At 38.1% G+C, this 21024-nt stretch overlaps 1 protein-coding gene across 2 annotated transcripts in view; it reads right to left on the bottom strand.

Annotated features, from left to right (window-relative positions):
* Nucleotides 1–21024, bottom strand: part of RIMBP2 (RIMS binding protein 2) — a 117898-nt gene that overhangs the window by 88841 nt on the left and 8033 nt on the right. Inside the window, exons 3-5 of one of the 2 annotated variants that reach the window (XM_030460645.1) lie at nt 20076–20186; nt 16573–16797; nt 15739–15873 (exon numbers count right to left, since the gene is read on the bottom strand). In XM_030460645.1, coding sequence (XP_030316505.1) covers nt 15739–15873; nt 16573–16797; nt 20076–20186 — 471 coding nt within the window. Of the gene's footprint in view, nt 1–12549; nt 12712–15738; nt 15874–16572; nt 16798–20075; nt 20187–21024 lie in introns of those variants that run through there. The other variant, XM_030460644.1, reaches the window with a different exon arrangement.

The raw sequence follows: 21024 nt of genomic DNA, 5'->3' as shown, positions 1-21024 counted from the left end.
AGGAATCAAACCATCTTTACACTGACCTTCCACCTCTTTACCTTCTGCATGGCACATGAGTGCATGTTGCATTTTAATTCTTCATGAAAACCATTAGTGCAAAGAGTGGAATACATGAATAAAAATAAACAGAAAAAAAACCCACACCACATCTCCTGTAGGTCTTTACCTTGCATGTTGCACTGGCAATCTTAGATAAGCATACCAGAGGGAAGCTAAGGATGCTCCAGAAGGTAAAGGTTAATATTGCTGTGGTATGGTTTGGTTTTGCACAGTCATTAGGCTTACTGCCAGCCTGATTCCTTCACTGTTTTAAGTATCTGCAGCTTGAGTGATTACAATAATAAACTTGCATTGCAGACAGCATGCTAAACTCAAGCCACTGCTCATGTGGGAAGATAATGGAAGTCTTCAAATACACTTTCTCTTCCAAATTCTAAATAAAAAGGTAAATCCTGGCCTGATTTTTCTCAGGAAGAACCATTTCTTTGAAGTCTCCAGCAATCTCTTGATTCTCAGCAGGATTTTTAGAACAAGGAGAATTCCCTATCAGCCAAAGAAAGAATTTTTTATTTTTAAGGTTGTAGCAGCAGATCTAACATTGCCATTCATAACCCATTACATATCTGCATAATTCAGATCCCAGTCATAGCATCCCTACAAATTACAATTTGAACACTTCAAGACCAAAAGCACACACCTATATTGTTCAAGCTAACAGAATAAGTCTTCAGAAATTACTTATAATCAGAGATAAAATTAGCCCATCAGAGGCCAGTTCAGAAATCTTCAAGCCAACTCCAAAATAAACAGAGCCCTATGGGACTATATTGACTTGCACACTATCCCAAGTTTATCTTACAAACTAGTTCATTATCCAATAAGGATGGGGAGCAATTGCATCCTGATATGTAAAAAACAAACAAGAATATATTTGGGTAACAGGCAAAAACGTTTGTTAGCAACACAAATGGAGAATTACAAGCAATGTATTGCAAGCCACATTACTTCATCAATCTCTCTGAACCAGCAACCAATACCTTTTCCAGCAACTGTAGCATATGCAGTTTACTTTTAGCAACAGCACCCTGCAAGCCCTAAATCCTGACTTCTGACTCCACTGAATCTAAAAATGCAAGCACCTGTTAAGCAGTCAAAGTATCTGTGTCTTTCTCACAAAATGCTGTTTCATCACTTCATCCTCCATGACTACCAGTTGTGTTCAGCAGTATACAACTGCTTGTTTTGTTTTTTATTTTTTTAATTTCTGCATCATGAAATCATTGAAATCTGAAAAAAATTAAAAATACTTTACAGAAATCTACACATTTACAACATTTACTGCTAAATGTACTCAATGAAGCAGGGCTAAGGTGTGGGTAGAATATCCAGTTTTCATTCTCAGCTCTGCCATCAACTCTCTGCAAAAACCTGGGGTAATCATATACCCTTTTAAATAAAATCAGGATAACAATCATTCTTACCAAACAGAAGCACAGTAAGACTTTCTTAATTAATGTCTGTAAGTACTTTGAAATCCCAAGATGAAAGAGAAAGTGCATCATATGAATCCGCAAAATGTATAATCAGGTATTTATGGAATAATGCATTTAACACTTCTTAGACATTAATCCTGTGCTATAAAAGAGAAAATACCACCATCTCTATCTAAACAGACTTGTATACACAGAGCCAGAAGCCAATAAAAGCTAGAAAAACATTTTCTTTCACCTCACTGAGGTAGAATTGCTTAAATACTGCCAGTACCAAACAAAACTGCCCAGGCTGCAGAGGCCTCTGTGGTGAGAGGCTGGGGCTGCCTCCAGATGGACATAAACCAACCACAGCAATGAAAAAGCAGTGGAAAAAACATGCATGCTCCTACTCATCAGGAATTCTGTTTATGTGGGCCTCCCAAGAACTAGCCTGAATGTAAGAGAGCTGACAGGTAAGCCACAAAGGTCAGAGCACAACCTCTGCAACCCTCATCACTGGCCTTCCAGAAAAAGGAACTGTGAGAGCTTAAGGTATGTAGAGAGATGCATTAACCAGCTCTTCATTGCCTCCCCTGCAGAGACTGCTGATGCTTTGCATTTGGTTGACAGGAAGACACATTATGTTTTCAATCACCCTTCCATGGCTATTAGTGAATTCGTTCAACTGTTCTGTTCATTAAATCACTTTCCCATCTCTTCAATTTAATAACAGATGTTTCCCTCTGGGCCTGCTATTAAGGTGTTAAATTTCCCTGGATACTGCCCCCATCTCCCCCTCAATTTAAGACTGGCTTTCATATGGCATAAACTCTGGACAGATATAAATAAAAACCCCTATCAATAAACCCTGAGAGAGTATATATTATAACCTAAATATTTCATTCCATGGGAATAACAATTTGAAATAGGAATCTGCTTTCCTAAGAATGTCTTAGGGAAAACCCTAAAAATGAACAGCAGAACTATCAAAAATACAGCATATATCACAGCAGTAAGAAATTAGAGAAACCTAGGGCTTCCCACAGACATGGCTTTCAGTTAGGAACTTCATGTCTTAAAATAATCACCTACAATGAGAAAAAATACCACAGAAAAGACTGCAGAAATTGCATTCATGTAACACTCTGAAGAAAGGACTCCCTGAGAATTACAGAATTCAGACAATGTGCAAGTCCAATGAGGCAGTCAGATAAGGTAAAAACAGAAAAGAAGTTAAAACTTTGACTGACAGATGCTACTGACAAATTACCTAAAAATGAACAACTTGACACCATTCTGAACACTTCTATCATCTGTACAATCATATGGTATTTGAATCAGAGTACTAAGCACCAAGAATATGCTTAATTTAAAAAACTGCAAGAGGAGGAATTAGTGATGAAATCAGACTATTGGCTAGTTGTTTTGTCACAATTAGACTACAAAGAATAAGCTCTTATGGTGTTCCTTTATAAGTTGTTCAAATTTCTGATTTATGCACATGGCCCTTTCTTTTTGCTTGTTGCAGTTCCAGTTCATTTTTCTTGAACATAAATCCTACAGTGAGAAAAAAAAGGTTGTATTTCACATGATATATAAATACTTTCAGTTATTCATGATGGAAATATGGCTTGTTTCATGTATTTCTCTCTTTCCCTTTTGAATGTGTATGGTAATTTTAAGAGACCTGCAACACACAGTAGAACTTCATGATAATTCCCCTGAAGTATTTACTTGATGTTTGTATTATTTATGTGGCAGCAGCCTATTATCAATGCAGTAATGATGGATAGTGAGAGTTAAACGTTCCTGTGAGACTTCACAGGCCTTTTTCCATAAAGTAGGTTTGATCAGACTATAAAAATCTAAATGGATTTCTCTCCATGCACACCTATACTGGATTAAAAGAGTGAGATTCAGGAATGTAAGAAAATATTTACCACTTATCTGAAAAAGATATACTTCATGTAACCATTATCAAAGAAAACCTTTACAGCCCTTAAGTTATTCCCATAAGTGAAGAAATTTTGATAATACAAACAACATGGACCTTTAAAACCACTGCTGCTCACAGGCATGCATTATTCTTCCTAAATAATGCCAGCAATTATACTTTTAATGAATGTTGCAGATAATAAAATCAAATTACATAGTGCTATATGCTTCAAATTTTTATTTTTCTAAGCATCATAACTGCTATGAAAATTCTCTCTGCGTGGCAATTATTACACACCAGGAACAAAAGATTATTTTTATCCTCAAGGCATATTTGATATCAAAGACAGTCCCATTTTGCTTACCTGGGAATTTTAGTTTTGAAGGGGCAGTAGTACACAACAGATAAGCTTACAATAAGCTAAACTATAGAATATTAAAGTACAACTGAAGACAAAGAAAGGATCAATGACAAGGAACTAAGGAGGATGCCGTTAATGAACAGTTAATAAAGAGCATTTCTGAAACAAACACTAAATTAACCAAGGTACTGTATATATGAAATTATTATAATATGCAAGTCTGGACAGACACCAAGAGAACCTCTTCATACATATGGAAAATAAACAGATTTTACCTTTTAATTCTGTAGGTTTATCATCAAGATTTCTCACTCATCTCACTACCTCATTTTTAACTCTGCTTTCTTTGTTTTTGTTTAAGCCTCTCCACTTCTTCCTTCCTCATTCAGTTGCCTGAGAACTTCTACAGCATTTGACCTAACTTCTACAAAGAACTAGTACTCACATAGAGCTAAAAAGCAGACAAACAAGACTGGTTCAAACCAAAAAAAACCGCCAGTGGAACCTGGCCCAGCAGGTTTGCTCCAGACACCTCTCTTTGTGTACCAAAAACCTCTCTCCTTTGCAGAATAAATGCATATATTATTAACAGTCTCTCCTAAGGGGTTGCATAACATTTTATATTTCAATCAGTAATTTCTTGTAGATGAGGAGACTGAAAACTAACCATGGCATTATAACCTCTCCAGAACCACAAATTCAGCTCATGAAGAAAAGTAAATAGAAAAATTAATCTCTGGTTTTGGTTTTCGCTTATTTTGGCTAAATAATTTCTCCATTAAAAATAATTCACAGATTCTGTTGAAAGTAATGTACATCAAGATTCTTTTCTAAAAGTTGTTCATTGGGATTCTAACAAATAGGGGATAGAAATAGCCATATCAGATCAGATGTCAGACCTGCGCAGTCCAGGAAAACTGGGTATCAGATACTTCAGAATAAGGCACAGTAAATTCCTGTAGTTTAATCTCTAGCCTCCCACAGGGCTTGGCAGAAGATACAATAAATACTAACAAAACACAAAGCACACAGAGTTTAACACCCCTTTAATTCAACTACAGCCCAGTTCCATCCACGTTACAATATGTAACTCAGTCATGTTAGGGAAAATTTCCTGTTACTTAGTTGCAGGAAATCAGAGCTAAGATAAACATCCTTCTCAATAGCAGCACATTTTCTTAAGTGCTAGTTGCTAGTAAATGAAATTATATTTAAATATATGCCTAATTTATTTGTTTAGATAAATACACTGTTAACTTTTCACCTAAAAGATGAAATCTTAGCTCCACAAACCAGGCTAGGGGGAAGGAGAAGGCAGCCTCTCCTTTGTGCTCCCTCAAATGCTGCATCACCCTGCTCTGTCAAACTGTATGTTTGGACTGACAGCTCTTTGAGAAGTGTTCAGTGCCTCATTCAATTAAACTGATACTCAGGACCTGGCCTACAGCTCTTCCTGCAAATGAGAAACAGGAAATGCTTCAGTTGCTCAGCATCACTTTTAGTGTCACACATTGCATCAACACTGACAGTTAAGTTAAATGAAATGTAGGCATTTATTTATATACAGTACACAAATATTAAATTCACAGTGATTTACTACTTAGTGGTCAGAGCAGTTTTTCACAAAGAATCAATAAAACCCCCTGAGTGCTGCAGACACAAGCATGTTACACCATTGGTGCCAGTAGTATAATGACCTCAATCACTATTTGATTCTTTTAGCTCTTATCGTCATAGATGGCTTTTCTTGTTCCATTTTATAAATTGTCTTATTTTAAGACACTTTTTCATTATCAATATATCAAGAAAAGAGGATGCATTTACAAAACTTCTATCACTAGATCATAGAAATATCAGCAGCTTGGAGCCCTTTTAACAGTAGACACATAATAGAAATTTTCCAAAAGAAAAGCTAGGAAGGTTACAGGCTAAGCATAAGGTTTAGAGCTTATGGTAACTAGTACCTATCAGTATTAAAGCTGTCAAAACTCTAATTTTCATCTAACAGCTGGGATCAATATCTACAAATAAATCACAGAGCAGGCTTGCTTTATTCTGGTTGCATGAGATACCATTGCATAAGATTCCATTTGAAATGATAAAAAAAAAAAGGTGTGACTAACCACCACTGTAGGAAATAAGCTTAAGCTCTGATAGTTGGTATGACATGAAGAATCTAACCTTTTCTTCCAAATCCTCTCTCCCTTACCAATAGTGTTTATACAGGATGTTACTTCCTTGTATTTCCTTCCTGATAGGAATCCTCAAGTAAAGACCATCACTGCTGCTACTCCCTAATACTCATCCCTGGCAAGGTTCTACGGAGCACTGACAGCTCAACTAAGATATTGGTTTTTTGCTAACAGTGCATGAAAAGATCTTCCACTGCAAGTCTTAATGTTTCAGAGCTGTAATAGTTCAGGTAAGCCACTTGTTGCATTCTGAAACAAATCAAGACAGAGATTGCCAGGGTGAAAGCCCTCTTCTCACTGTATGACTGTAAAGCACCTTAAATGGAAGAGGTACAGATCTTAAAGAGCTCATCCATGCACATTATTTACAGAAACAACTGCCTTGATGACAGGTTTCCTTTAAAAACAAAAGCATTGGCTGTACCAGTCTGCCCTACCACACAAACACAAAACTGCTTTGGAGTTGCTTCTTTGTTATCATCTTAATTCATCCAGCAGCCAATAATCATGATAACACAGCAGCATTAACTGAACCTACTTAAAATAAGCCAAAGCTATTGGATCTCAGGGAATGCATGGTACATACATTTCTGTAGATGATTTAAGACTGTTTAGCAACTGAGACCCCTTACAGCAATGAAACATTTGTAGTTTTAGTATACCCAGTAGGAGAACAGGCTGTCATTAGGAAAACAGACAAACTGACTATAGCCACCATGATTTATGATAGGAGTAATTTTTAAAATAACCAAGACACTCACAAACTCTTTCCTATAAGTAGCAAACAAACAGCTAGTTAAAGTAAACCAAAAGAAACTCTGTTTTTAGAAGATCAATACTTCCCCCTACTTCCTCCTTATATAACATTTAATTAAGAGAAGCAATACAATGGATAAAATGCAAGCAAAATGCAGATGTGCAATAACTCTGCTCAACAATCTTGGACAAGTAAACCTGCAACACAGTGAGAGTTTCTCATCTGCAAAATGGAAATTCCGTTAAAAACTGAGAGCTACTCTAGAACAAAGTGCAGGTTCACACAATCACAGATTTCAGCACAAAATTATAAACCTGAAAATCTGACTTCAATAGAAAATTAAAAAAAAATAAAAAAAAATAATAAAAAAAAGCAAAACAACTAACACACTAAATTTCATCCCAGTTCCCAGTTGTTGCCAGTGTCTAACTGCATCTTTTGCTGCAAGGCTACAGCAGCTCATTGCCAATGACCATTATGCAGCAGATGAAGAAACTGAGGCAAAAAGATCTCCTCTGATTTACTTAAGAACACATAGCATGTCAAATATCAGAGCCACACACACAAAACCCAACCTCTGAAGCCCATATCCTGGCCAGGAAACTAGGAGACTTCCTTTCTTCCAGGCACAAGAGCTGGTCCATCAACAGTGGACTACTTAAGCAGCACTGGATAGTGTATAAATATGTTTTGGGCAAAAATCCCCATGAAACTGTCTGAGAAATAAGACCAAAAGATGGTGCTGGTTCAGAAAAAGAGAGAGGAGCTATTCTTCTATGAGTGGATATATTGCTGTCACTTTATAAGGTGCTCCTTTTGGAAAAGAGCAACCTAATGAAGTACCATGCATTAAAAATTTATCATCCATGCACAGCAATTTTTAAATTTCTGTATTGATTTATGTTTTCATTTTGCATAATGCACCACAGCCCAATTAAGATCTGTAGGAGGTGAAAGAGTTGGGTGAGAGAGTGAGAGGTTTTCTATATTTGTTCTGTACCCTGGTCACTTCAAAGCTAAAATGAACAAACGTATCCCTATCATGCTGCATTTAATATGCATTTGATCACTACCTGGCACGTCAGAGTGTTTAAATCTAACCCCTCCTCTCTCCTACCCTGCAGAAAAGGCAGGAGTGCAGACTGCAAAGCATTTCAGGGAAATAAGACAATTGGCCTGACAACTGAGGGCACAAATCTTGTGCCAGAACAAACCATCCAGAAGATTTCTACAGTCATCGTACATAAAAAACCTGATCAGGCTGCTGGCTTCAGACAGAGCCTTATGTCAGGCCCAGTATGACACAAGCACATTTTCCCAAACTACTTAAAGGTTATGTAATAGAGATCTGCAGAGCATTAGCAGTCACATGACACGTCCCACTAAGATTTCAAACTGCCACCTACAAAATTTAATTAGCAAGCAGTAAACAAGAGAAAAAGGAAGAAATATGCTCTTGGAATTGACAGAGAATATTCCTAATGTTCCAAACTGCATGCAGAATCGTGGGCAGGGAAGTGGGGAGAACAGAAGTGAGGGTTTAATGAATAGGTAGAAGTGTGACTGTCAGAGAGGAGGGAAAATGCAGTAAAAGGGGGACAGATTCAACCATGTCTTGCTGGTTATAGTGACAACTGTGAGCTTCATCCAGCTGAATTCTAAGCACCCTCACCTCTATCTGTCTTCAGAAAGAGTTTGCCCATTAGCACACTCCCAGAGGTACTGTGCTGACTTACCCCTCCTAGTGTAAACTGGCATCAATCTCTAAAAGTCCCTGCTGATTAATATCAGAGAATATTTTTAAGCAGTTGGAAACTGCTGTTATTAAAGATGCACTGTGTCAGGGAAAAGGCAGAATCATATTCCATTCAGAAATAACAAATAACATTTTCAACTGTATAAAAAGGAGGTACAGAAATATACAGCAGAAGCTGAAATGGTGAGGCCACAGAATATTGTCTGATTCTGCAGGAATTTAGTCTCAATTTAGGAATTTTTTTAAGCATCCCTAAATGAGTTAATCTGGCTCAAAAGGGGCTTTTTTCCCTCCAAAATTGGCAGGGGGTTTTATTGTAATCTTTTCTCCTACGTATCCATTGCACTTGATTGAAGCTGTCTATAAAAATGATTTATGCTCCTCAGCAAAAACAAACAACCCAAAACAGTCTCATCTCACTAGAGGTGGAGGAAAAGGGATTCACATGCTGACTGCCCATCAGCCCACTGTGCTTAGATCAGGCCTTCAGGAAGGTATGACACTGAAGAGCTTACTACAGAATGATCTTTAAAATAAAAAGGAAAATGGTTTATTAGATAAGAACAAAAGAGAGACTGTGCCCTCCTATTATATTTTCAATGCATTCCTCTTGATTCTTCATGGTAATATCATGCACCACTGCTGCTTGATAATGAACATCAAATATAGTAATATTTATTGACTTAAAAACAAGTGTTACACTACTTGTGACACAGAAAATATAAAACTTTACAACAATTTAAAAAAAACCTAAAATCTGGACCTGCAGTCCCACTTACTCTGTCCTGACTTTTGCACTGTAAATGTTTCTACCAAATGACTGCCATGACAGGGGAATTAAGCTCTACTCTCCCAACTGAACATACCCACTAGAACAACAGAAAGCTCAGAAAATCAAATGTTATTCCAAAAAGCTCAGAATCAATGCAGGTTCTTCTTACGCTTGGAAGCATTTTTTTATAGATCAACAAAACACAATGCACACAGTAAAGTGATTTATGAGCAGCATCTAGAAGCCTCCATTGGGATTTAGCATCCTGGTGGAGAAAACAGTCTTTGATCTGAAATCTCACCTTATAAGCAGATAAAATAATTAGAATGTAGTGGAAGAGGTTCATTATTATTCGCATTTGCAGCAGGAGAACAGAACTCAAGAGATACCAAGTGCTTTCACCAGAGCCATTCACAGAATCTGTGGCAGAGCTGGAACTCACACTCTCATCAAGTGCCACGTCATAAGCCTGAGCCAAAGTGTTGAGCCACAAGCCTAAAAGCCACTCTACTGTCCTCACCAAAATGCCAACCACAGGTGGCTTTACAACCATACCTTATAGAATGAACGTGATCCCAACATGTCATTTAACAGGATGGCTACAGTTAGCTAAGAAACCCTTAATGACTGCATTCAAACTTCAGTGTCAACCAGATGCTTCAGAACATCATTAACTGTTCTCCTAGGGTAATGTTATCACAGCCACTTCCCAAGAGCCCACTCTGTGCAAATAAGCCTGACAAAAGCCCTCTTTTTCACTGGTTTCAGGAAACATGGCTTTGAAGAAGCTGCATTTTTCCAGCACTGAGGCTACATTCCCATTCTATTTTTAATAATGATATTATTATATTTTTTTCAATTTTAACAGCACTGAGCAAATGCTGCTGTCAACAATGCTTCAGGGCAACTCTCAGCTGTAGGGACAGTCAGCTTAGAACATCAACAAGTTTGCTACTCTGGAATAGATTGTAGCAGGAACGAGAACATGGAGCAGTTTCAATTAAAAGAAAAGCGGCCCCACAAACCACACTACATAAACATTGAGAGGACAAGACTGATACATAATCTAATAGTTTATTTCAGAAAAAAAAAAAAAAAAAAAAAAAAAAAAAAAAAGAGCAAAAAAAAAAAGTGATTTTTGATATTTAATTTGGATATGAGGTGAGGCATTTGCCACATATAAAGGACCACTCCCCCCTGTGAACTAGACAATAATAATTAACCAGTGATTGCAGGAATCTTATTTACACTCCTGGCAATCCAGAAAGGCTTGGACTTCTGTAATAAGCTTTTACCAGAATGAGCACTTCTGTGTTTACACATTCCTTTCATACTTAATATCACACATCTATCTAAACTGCAATGAATATGCACAATGAGCTGACACAGAGGTACACATTTTGTATGTATATAAAAGTAGGTACCTAGCTTGTAGCAGTATAAGATTGGCCATGTCTAGAGATGCTTAAATATTTTGAGCTAGTAACTGTCAGTTAACTAAACCAGCATCTATCAGCTGCTCAGATTGTTTTCATGCACAAATATGTGGCATTGCACTGTCCCATATTTTGTTCCATCTCACTTTTTTCGTACTCCTAAAAAACATATAAATAAAATAAAAGCCACCTAAAAAAGACCAACAGCCTCCTTTAAGGTACTAGAAGTAATGCATATGTATATGTAATGCATATGTCTACAGTGGTGAACCTTAGCTTATAGATATAAGATTTGATCTGAATTGCCTTCCTTATTTGTCAGTTGAGTACCTTGAGTCTTCCTCTAATAAAAATGTAACATCCCCTTATCAAAAAATCTGAAATACAAGGCAACTACAATAATTTTGCTATCAGTTCATGTATACTGCTATTTTTCTATTGTATGGAATTTATGGAGATGCTTTAATTTCCACTGAACCACTTGGTCTGTGTTCTAATATTTTGTGTTATTTTCTTAAGCCTGGTCTTCTATCTTGCTAAGCAATAGTTCTTATTTGATGATGGGAATCACAGTATTCTTTCCCTGTCTCAGCATAGCTGGTGCAATTCTTAATGTTAAGATCAATGCCTATAATTTCAGGTAATTCTTCAAAATACATCAAATCACTTAAGGAACAGACATTCTGTTTCCCGGGTGCAGTGACAACGCTCAGTAATAAGTTATTCTGATGACTTTTTATTAATAAACTCTGCATTACTATCTCCACTGGACAAAAAGCTCAGTCAGTGTTTTACCACTAAAATAACAAACAACAGTAGCTTAAAAAGAAAAACCTAAGGCTTTATATTCACTTACATTTTCCTCAGCAAAAACTGTACTAAGACCCTATACAACTACCATGTCAACCATCACATCATTCTTTGCAAAGTATACTTTCTCTGCCCATTGTTATAGGCAATAGCCAATTCTAAAAACAGGTTAATAAAAAAACCTGCAGTATCCCCTAGAACACCGAGCAGAGCAGCCTGGTACGTGCTAACTGATTAACTGGCATTTATATGCATAAGCTATAATCAAATGTTATTCTGTCGTACATAGTCATATACAAAACATACATCCCATGAATACTGCTATGCATAGCCTGTCCATTTGTATATATAAATTATATATATAGCTTCAGAAGATCTCTCCCTTCTACCAGAAAAAAAAAAAAAGGATGCGATCTTTGCTTGCAATTGGTTTGATTTAGCATTAGATGCCAGACCAACACCACATACAATTTAATTAACAATATCTGTATGGAAGAGCAGTCACATTGGTGACTTTGCCATGACATAACAATTTACATCTGTAAAGCAAACAAATACTGTGAACACGCATAGGGCTTGGGGGGAAGAAGGGAGTGTGTGGGGAGCTGCTAGCCAGTACAGTTACCAACTTTGCCCACAGACACTAATACATAAAAGAAACATGGCACCATCAAACCTGTCAATATATAATTTATTTTATTGGAACCTGAAAAGTGACTGGAAAATGACATCAGATTAAACATCAATGGGAGAGGGGATGGAATAATCTAGCAAGACTTTAATCCTTTTACCTAGTGCTCATGCACTTCACTAACACATTTTATTATTCCGAGCAGCACCTAGAAGAAAATATCTAGTGAAGGGCATCATCAAATTGCAGCAGAATAATAAAGTTTGTCTGCCTTGGATCAGAGTTACTGCTGCATTACTGCTAACTAAAAAGAGGATTCTCCCCCATACACACCTACAAATCTTCAGCCCTCCCATCCTCATTTTGCCCGTGAAGCATTTAACAGAAATAGCTATTTTTAGAAAGGGTGAAATCTCAGCATACCTTCAAATCAAGTGCTTCCGATATGCAGCAAGATCATTGCCGAGAGAGAGAACTGCAGTCTACTGTGTCAAATTACAACCTTGTAGAGAAAGGCAGAAGCGTCGGCAGCAGCAGCAGCAGCAGCAGCAGCATTGGTGTGTTTGCGCTGCTCGTATTCAGGCTAGAAAATGATTCATTAGTTGTCTGCAGGGAGGCAGGGTGAAAAAGAGAGAGCAAGCATCATCGGCCATGCAGCAGCTGCCAGAGCCTATGAAACAGCAGTGCTCTCACACACATACGCACACAAAGATGGCTTTCCCTATTTGCCAGTTTCTCTTTCACATAGTATTAACCCCGACACGGCAGCAGGGAGCACGGACAGGAGCTGACAAGCAGCAAGTGGGATGGCAGGAAGGGTGTGTTTCCGTGAAGGGGGGGCGAGGGGGAAGGCGGGTGTTGGGAGATTTTATTTTACCTCCAAGTAATGCTATCACAGGATCTTCTCAGTAGGTCATCTGTGGCCTACTGGCACGAACCAATGAACTGTAAATGTGAGCTGCAATTTTTTTTTTCACTTCCAAGCCTGCCCAATGGAAGGCTTAGGAACTAAAATGCAGAAGGGTATTAAGACAGATTACCTGGAGCATCCTAACCATTCTGTCTTTCCTCTTCTCAAGAAAACTATACAATATATTCACACCAAACTTCCGAGTACGCAACAACACTCTCCCCAGCAAATAGAGGGAGACACTGTAAGGGGGGGATACAGAAAAGATTTTAAATAAATAACTTTATAGGAATATAGCTTTAAACTTCCTTCCCCAACCCAGCAGAAATTATGTGACTCAGAGCCTGACCACTTTGGGAGCCCATTCACTGTAACATAAATGAATTCTCAAGGCTGATGAAGGTTAAATTATCAAGAAAACATTGCTAAGGTGGGATTTTGTATTCTCCTTTTGGTATTAAACAGGAGAAGGAAATATTGCACTCTCAATGTACTGGTTTTTTGAATCCTGATAAAGTATCTGCAGGAATACATCCCTGATTCCAATAATGTCTCCCCTTTTGTCCACAAAATTAAGTGTCCATGCAAGTGAAAGAGCATATATTAATTTTCAGATACTTTTCAAGTATCAGTCTTCCCCCTTCCAGTTTCATTAACGGGCATAACAACTCGGAAGATGACAATTTTCAGAGAAGTTTGGCATTAAAAAAAACATCCAGATTTCCCCCAAAGCCTAACACTTCTTCATGAGCTGAAATGCAGGAAGAGAATCCTCATCTCAAGGTACTGTTTGCACCAGATGTTTCACTCTGAGATATTAGGAGCCATGCAAGAGAGACTTGTCAAATGACCTCTTTCTCAAAGTTTGTCTTCTCTGGATTTCCAATCCATGATAAATTTTAACCTTGAACCATGATGTTTACTAACCAGGAAAGGTATCCTTCCAAATAGCATTGCTTATCTTACTGGATATTCTAGTTCCCAAGCATCAATCTATTTGAATGCCTTATTGTTACCCCCAAAGCTTCCAGCACTATTGAGTACCACCACTCTCACTGTGATAAAAAGCATTTCTCTTCAGAGGTTTAGAATTAAAGTATGGTGAAAACTGTCACAGTATGATCTTCAAAATTACTGACTGCTTCTAAAAAATCTGTCCCTCATTATAAAAATGAAACTGCTAAAAATCTTATCCTTGGTTCTGTGATACTGAAGGGGAAAAAAAAGAGGAAACGTTACAGACAATGTGTGCTTTCTTTCCTGAAGGCCTACCTTCCACATTCTAGGAAGACTGCAGTTTTCTGAACAGAAAGTCCAAAATCTAAAAATCAGGTATCCAAGTCCACTCTTCTGTACATATCACAGCCCCAAATGACCTTACCTGACATTACTCAAGGCGGGAGCAGGAACAACAAAACTCTGGTATTTTCAGAAAGAAAAGCTGCTCCTACTCAGATCATATGTTCCTTCCCTGATTAGATTATGGCTTTGATCATAAGGCAAGTGCACTTTTATAACCAGTTTTTGCATAACTTGTTTTTATTAAAAAAAAAAAAAGTCTAATTTTGGCAAGTTAGATTTTTTTTTCTCAGTTGAGCTACATGCAAGCTTCAAATCCAAATGTTCCTTCTGACTATGACTGTATCTTGACATACTGTGCTTCAGCAACAAATACAGATTTGCAGCATATGACACAAAGTGTTACCAGAAAATTCCAGGTGACACATCTTAAAACTGTCTAAGCCAGAGACTAGATAAACATTTCTGTTACTTTATGTGCACTTGTACAGAAAAAAAAAAATAGCTATTTGCTAAGCAAACTTGATACTTGAAAATAAGTCAGATCACTGTAAAAATATTTAAAATGTATATCTGTAAATGGGTGTGGGGGCATGAATAAAATATGTAAATTATCTGTAACTTTCTGGAAATCTTGCTTTAAAACATGGGAAATTATATTGATACATTAAATTACTCTGCAAATAAAGTAGACACTATTTTTTAAACCATCAGAACAGATTCACTGCTCTGAAGATTTAAAGATATTCTTTATTTCAAGTAAACATTTGAAAACTTGAGTCATCAAAACTCGACATATTCTATTTGTTATGACACAGAAGATGAGAGTACAATGGTGAGATGTTAAGACATTGTTAACATAAACAGTTTATTTTTAATTCAGGAGTTTATATGGCCAAATACCAGAATCAAGTATAAAGCCTGAAAGTAATTTTTGCCTGTTAGGGATGGATGCAGCTATGCTTATGATGGGCTGCTTGTCACTAGGAATGCATATGTAACAGTGCTGCTGAGAGAAGAAAGGGAACTGCAGTTCTGTCTGCCAGGCCAAGAAATGTCCCCAGAATAACAATCCCAACAGAATGATCCTACCTTCTGATAAGCAGTTTTCTTCAGAAAAAAAGATAGCTATCTTTCCATACATGATAGGGCTCTATGAATTCTGATTTTAACTATGTAACCTGTTACAGGCCATGAAGAATTTCATGTTTTTTTTCTGATACTTCTGAATTACATGAGAAAATTATTTACACTGCATCCTTAAAGACTGATTTTCTTCTTAGTACACTTAAAAAATAATTCCTACTTGTTTCAATACAACAAGCCAAAATGAGGATACACCCTTCCCTTTCTAACCCCACTTGAACAGTAAAGTAAGCTGAAAAAATAATAATGGAGCTTACCTTGCTAGCTGCCAAAATACACACAGGGCCTCCTCTGGAGAGAAAGGACAGCTGCCTCTGAAGCCACAACAGCTCTTTCTGAGATTGTTTCAGTAATTCCTCCGTGTCACCTGGCTTCTGCCCCACCAGCCCTTCCTGCATGACAGGAAATTTTCAGTTTCTGATTTCTCAAATATATGGTGATGTTAACACACAATTTGTCATAGATGAATTTCTATCTAAACGAGACCATCTGCCATAGGAATGTATCTTTATGAGTGTGACTTCTTGTGCTTAATTCATAATTCTCTGCCACCTAAAAAGCAAAATGTCTCCTCATAGCATCAGCAGCACAACATCCTACACCTTTAGTACCCTAAATACTTCTTGCTTAGTAAACTTTCTCTGGCTGTAATCAAAGCAGGTGAGGATGAGGCAACTCCCACCTTTGGAATCTGGAAGAAGTTACATGATATATCCTGTAACCAAAGGCTCAGAGATGCTGCTGGTGGGGCACAAAATTAGTAGAAGACAATGCTGAGAAGATTTTGATGCTAGTATATTAACTAAAAAGTACAGGAATGCCACTCAGCCATCCAAAGTATAAGATTATAGCCTTAATGAAAGTTTTAATTTGAAGCTAAACCAGAAGTATTGTGAATTCAAACCCAAACTCTCATCTAGGCATAGTAATTTGCAAAATATTAAATATCAATCATATCTATCTGCTTAGATGAAAACTTAGCAAAAAAGCATTTTTCTTCTACTTGGTTTTAACACATCTGCAAACAATTTTCAATGTAACTTTTTACAAGCACAATTAGATATTAAGAACAGAACTAGATTTTAACCTACCCTCAGGGATCCTAGCTGATTTTTGAGGTCTTCGCACTCCACTTGCAGCAGTTGGATCTCCAGATCTTTTATACTTTTGGATTTTTTGTTGATATTTTGCACATGCTGAGCCTTAACATCCACAAAATGCATTTTCTGCTTTAGCGGAAGAGATCTGGTAGCAGTTTGTGTGATGAGAGCAGTGTTATTGGATGACAATGTCAATGAAGTTGAAGGGCTGACATCCTGATAAAGAGGAAATACATTTTTCATGTTGGTTTTGCTAAAGCTTTGTCTGAGGGAAAGACTGTAATTCAAATTCTTTCAAAAGTTATAACATAGCTGCATTATTTCAAATTGTCCTTCTTCAGATCTTTCATTCAAACAGTAAGTGAACAAGAGACAATCTCATTTGATCAATCACCAGTAAAGAGACTGTGATAACACAATGAAATGGAATGCTGCTAGTTTCTTTTAATATATTTTTCTTTATTCAGTGGATGCCAGTGAACCATGATCACTTTAACTGTAGATATATCAATGTATTTACCACTTGATGGCAACATAGTGCTGGTCCTCAGCTACCACTTCTGGTTCTTCACTCAGCATTGCATCACAAAACTAATTAAGAAATTATCCTTGCTAAACATGCACCTCCATTTGGAAGCTGTGCTCCAGCTACATTGAGGTGCTGTATTCCATAAACGGTATAAAACTATTCCAAAAACATAATGTCCCCTATCTTAATTCTATGCCCTCAACAAGTAATATACAAAGACAGATTCATTTAGAGCTCCTTCATTTTACAATTAGCCTCAAACTAAAGCAGGAGAAAAAACAAAAAAAGTAATTTACTATGATTTTCTTTTAACAACACTACTTCCAATCTGGTGTTGCTTCTTACAACTAGTACATCATTCCAACAAGTCACTAATTTCTCAACATGGTTTCTGTGTAAAACATTCATAGTGAAGCTTTAATACAGAAATAAACCCTTGTACCATATTTAGCCAAGAATGCCAGTGTGTCTGAAAACTGACATTACAATTTCAGACTGTGTAGGATTTTACTCACAGCAGTTTAACATTCGTTTGGTTACCACTTTGCTGAAATTTTGTTCTTGCATTTCTAATTTTAGAGAGAACAGCTGAATTCTCCGTTCATTATTTCGTGATTTGCAACCCCCGAATTCTATAAAGTATGTTTACTGATTTTCCTTAGGAAAGTTTTGCCTCTTTTCCTTTTTGTTTGTTTGGTTTTCCTCTGTTTGGGCTTCACAAAGGAACACCCTCACCGTTCTCAAACACACCTGCTGATGAAAGGCCCAGACGCTCATCTCCAGAGGAAAAAAAAAAACAAAAAAATGAAAAAAAACCCGAAACCCCCACAAAATTAGACTTCCATCTGCCCTGAACTGCAGTTTCATTGTGCTTAGGGAGCTGTTTCTCACACTTTTTCCCTCAGTCTGTGTGGGTTTTGCCCTTCCTTAGCTCTGCGTTCCCAGAGGCAGCACTGGGCTGGCTGAGGGGCTCAGCTGTGCCGTGCGCTGGGGCTGCTGGAACCGGCGGGAACCGCCTGCAGCCGGCGTGGGGCAGCGCCTCTCCTCACAGAGACCCCCGGGGCTGCCGGCGCCTGAGGACGGGCATCTGGTACCTGCATTTAAAATATAGTGCAGCAATCTCATCATCATCATCATCAGAGAACCTCGGCTGAAGTGGTCAGCATGCTGCGATTCCTACATGCAAGTAAATCCCTAGCACAGCAAGCAGTCATAGAATCAGAATCATAGAATTGGCTGGGTTGGGAGGGACCTCAGAGATTGTCAAGTCCAACCCTTGATCCACTACTGCTGCAGTTACTAGACTATGGCACTGAGTGCCACATCCAGTCTCTTTTTAAAGAGGGATGGAGAATCCACTACTTCCCTGGGCAGCCCATTCCAATGTCTGATCACCCTCTTGGTAAAGAAATTCTTTCTAATATCCAACCTAAACCTCCCCTGGCACAACTTGAGACCCTGCCCTCTTGTCTTGCTGAGAGTTGCCTGGGAAAAGAGCCCAACTCCCCCCTGGCTCCAACCTCCTTTCAGGGAGTTGTAGAGAGTCTCCCCTGAGCCTCCTCTTCTCCAGGCTGAACACCCCCAGCTCCCTCAGCCTCTCCTCATAGGGTCTGTGCTCGCGTCCCTTCACCAGCCCAGTTGCCTCCTTTGGACCCGCTCCAGCACCTGAATATCCTTTCTGAACTGAGGGGCCCAGAACTGGACACAGGACTCAAGCTGTGGCCTCACCAGGGCTGAGTACAGGGGCAGAATCCCTTCCCTGGACCTGCTGGCCACGCTGTTCCTGAGCCAGCCCAGGATGCCATTGGCCTTCTTGGCTACCTGGGCACACTGCTGGCTCATGTTCAGCTTCCTGTCAATCCAAGTCCCTCAGGGGGATAAGAGGGAGGGCGGGAGGCAGCACATCACCTAAAGGGGATACAGCTGTGTCAATGTGAACTTTTTCTTTCTAAAGCCAAAACAGGCTCCAAATTTTGGATTATGAAAACTTCACTGCCTCAGACTGGAGTGCTGGGATATTCTCACAGATCAATCCCGACCCAGGGCCTCAGAAGGGTAAGTCAGGTGTTACCCCCCCAGCAAATACCATTTCCATGTTCTGAAACAATTAATTTTGTCATGAATGAAAAGAGCTAGAAAAGCTGAATCAAACTGTGGTGTGTTCTATCTGCTTAATCTGCACATGAATATTTTATAGGCAAATTTCTTCTATTAAGCATTAAACTGTTGAGTAAATGATACAGTAAAAAGAGAGCTGCCAAACACTTAGGTGTTTATTGATTTATTTTTTTTTAAGTAATTTTTATCATGCTTGTATCTACTGGAGACTGAAGCATTTAAAGCTCTGGAGAGACTCCATTAGTGAACAGAAAAGATGAATCACAGTAAACATCAGATAAAGTTTCCTATCCCTAATGCACCCCAATGTCACTGGAAAAACACTTTTTCTGTAGATAAAAAGGGTGCTCTATCTCCACCACAAGGACATCCCAGGTTATTCTCACTGTGTCCTTTTCCTATGCCTATCTCAGAAGCTGTGCTTTATGAAAATATTACACACTAATTTTTTTTACTAATTATTACACACTATTTTTATTGGGTGATTACTTAAAATTGACCAATATTTTGTGTATCTGAAAATGAAAGCAATAAATAACTGTAATCATAAGAGTTAAAAAAAAAAAAAAAAAAAAAAAAAAAAAAAAAAAAAAAAAAAATCATAGTGTAGTCCTATAACTTGTTAATATTCAGAGCACGTTTCCCATCTGTGCTGGACCATAAGACTGAGTCATACATACCAGGGAAGAAAATCTTGAGATAAATCTCAATGTGCAGGTGCCAGAGAGGGTGCAGGCAGTTCTTTCACCCAACATGTGGTCACTTCTGGTTTGGGCCAGTGCTGTCACAGCTGTTTCAGCACTTGGTAGTAAACCTACTGGAAGATTTTAGAGCACTGAACACTCACCTTGCTCTTCTGAACAGCTACTGAGCTACTTCTCTGTTTGTCTCTGCCCTCAGATCTGCTGTGTGGAGGCTTTTCGGATGTTTGTTTTGCTATCTTTTTGCCATTTTTGGACTGTGGAACAAAATTAATCATTAGATCATTAAAACATACTAAAACACATCTAAAATATTTCAATGATTCTGTTGGTCATAAATCTGTTTGTTTTTGAGTGATAAAGCACAAGTCTCAAAGTACAGATGTGAAGCTCAAGAGGGCTAATGGAACAAATGAGATGTGGCTTTCAGTCAACAGCAGAGGACATAACACCTCTGTTGCAGAGCCAAATTACTAGTCCCATGTCTGTGCAGCATTTAGCATGGTGTGAATTGTGCTAATTATACAGAATGGGGGGATAGATACCACTGCAATCCAAATAATAAGTAATGTTATTAAGTGAAATTTTTTTTCCTGGCACTTCGTCAGTCTCAGGAAGAATCTCATGCTGGAACGTGGGTTAAACAGCAGGGATCCAAGTAGCATGTAGTTAAATGGGAACGGGCACTGCTTCATCATATTATTCAATCAGAAGAGTGCACTTTCTGCTACATCCCTGGAATTAACTGGGATAAAGAAGCCCACAAAGAGGGACCTTTGTTCCTTCTCCTGTTACCCAGTATAGAATGACAGGGTACAGAGTAAAAATATTGTTTTAAGTGTGCTCGAGATTTTAGCATTGATTGCTTATTTGAGTTTCAAGGCAGTGCTGAAAATCACATGTCAACTTCAGAGTATACTGCATACAAAGTAAGGCAGTCTTGTCTCTTAGCACTTACTAACCTAAATAAACACCTTAAAGCAGTTAGGGAATTGGCCTCATACCATATTGCTATGGTCAAGGTAGTCTTGTACTATTTCTTTTAGGAAGGTTGATTCCTTTTTTTTGTTTGTTTTTGTTTGGTTTTTTGTGTTA

Source organism: Calypte anna, chromosome 15 (genome assembly GCF_003957555.1).
Source record: "Calypte anna isolate BGI_N300 chromosome 15, bCalAnn1_v1.p, whole genome shotgun sequence".
Taxonomy (NCBI): Eukaryota; Metazoa; Chordata; class Aves; order Apodiformes; family Trochilidae; genus Calypte; species Calypte anna.
The sequence above is the reverse complement of the archived record's forward strand: the minus strand, read 5'-3'. Positions and strand labels throughout refer to the sequence as shown.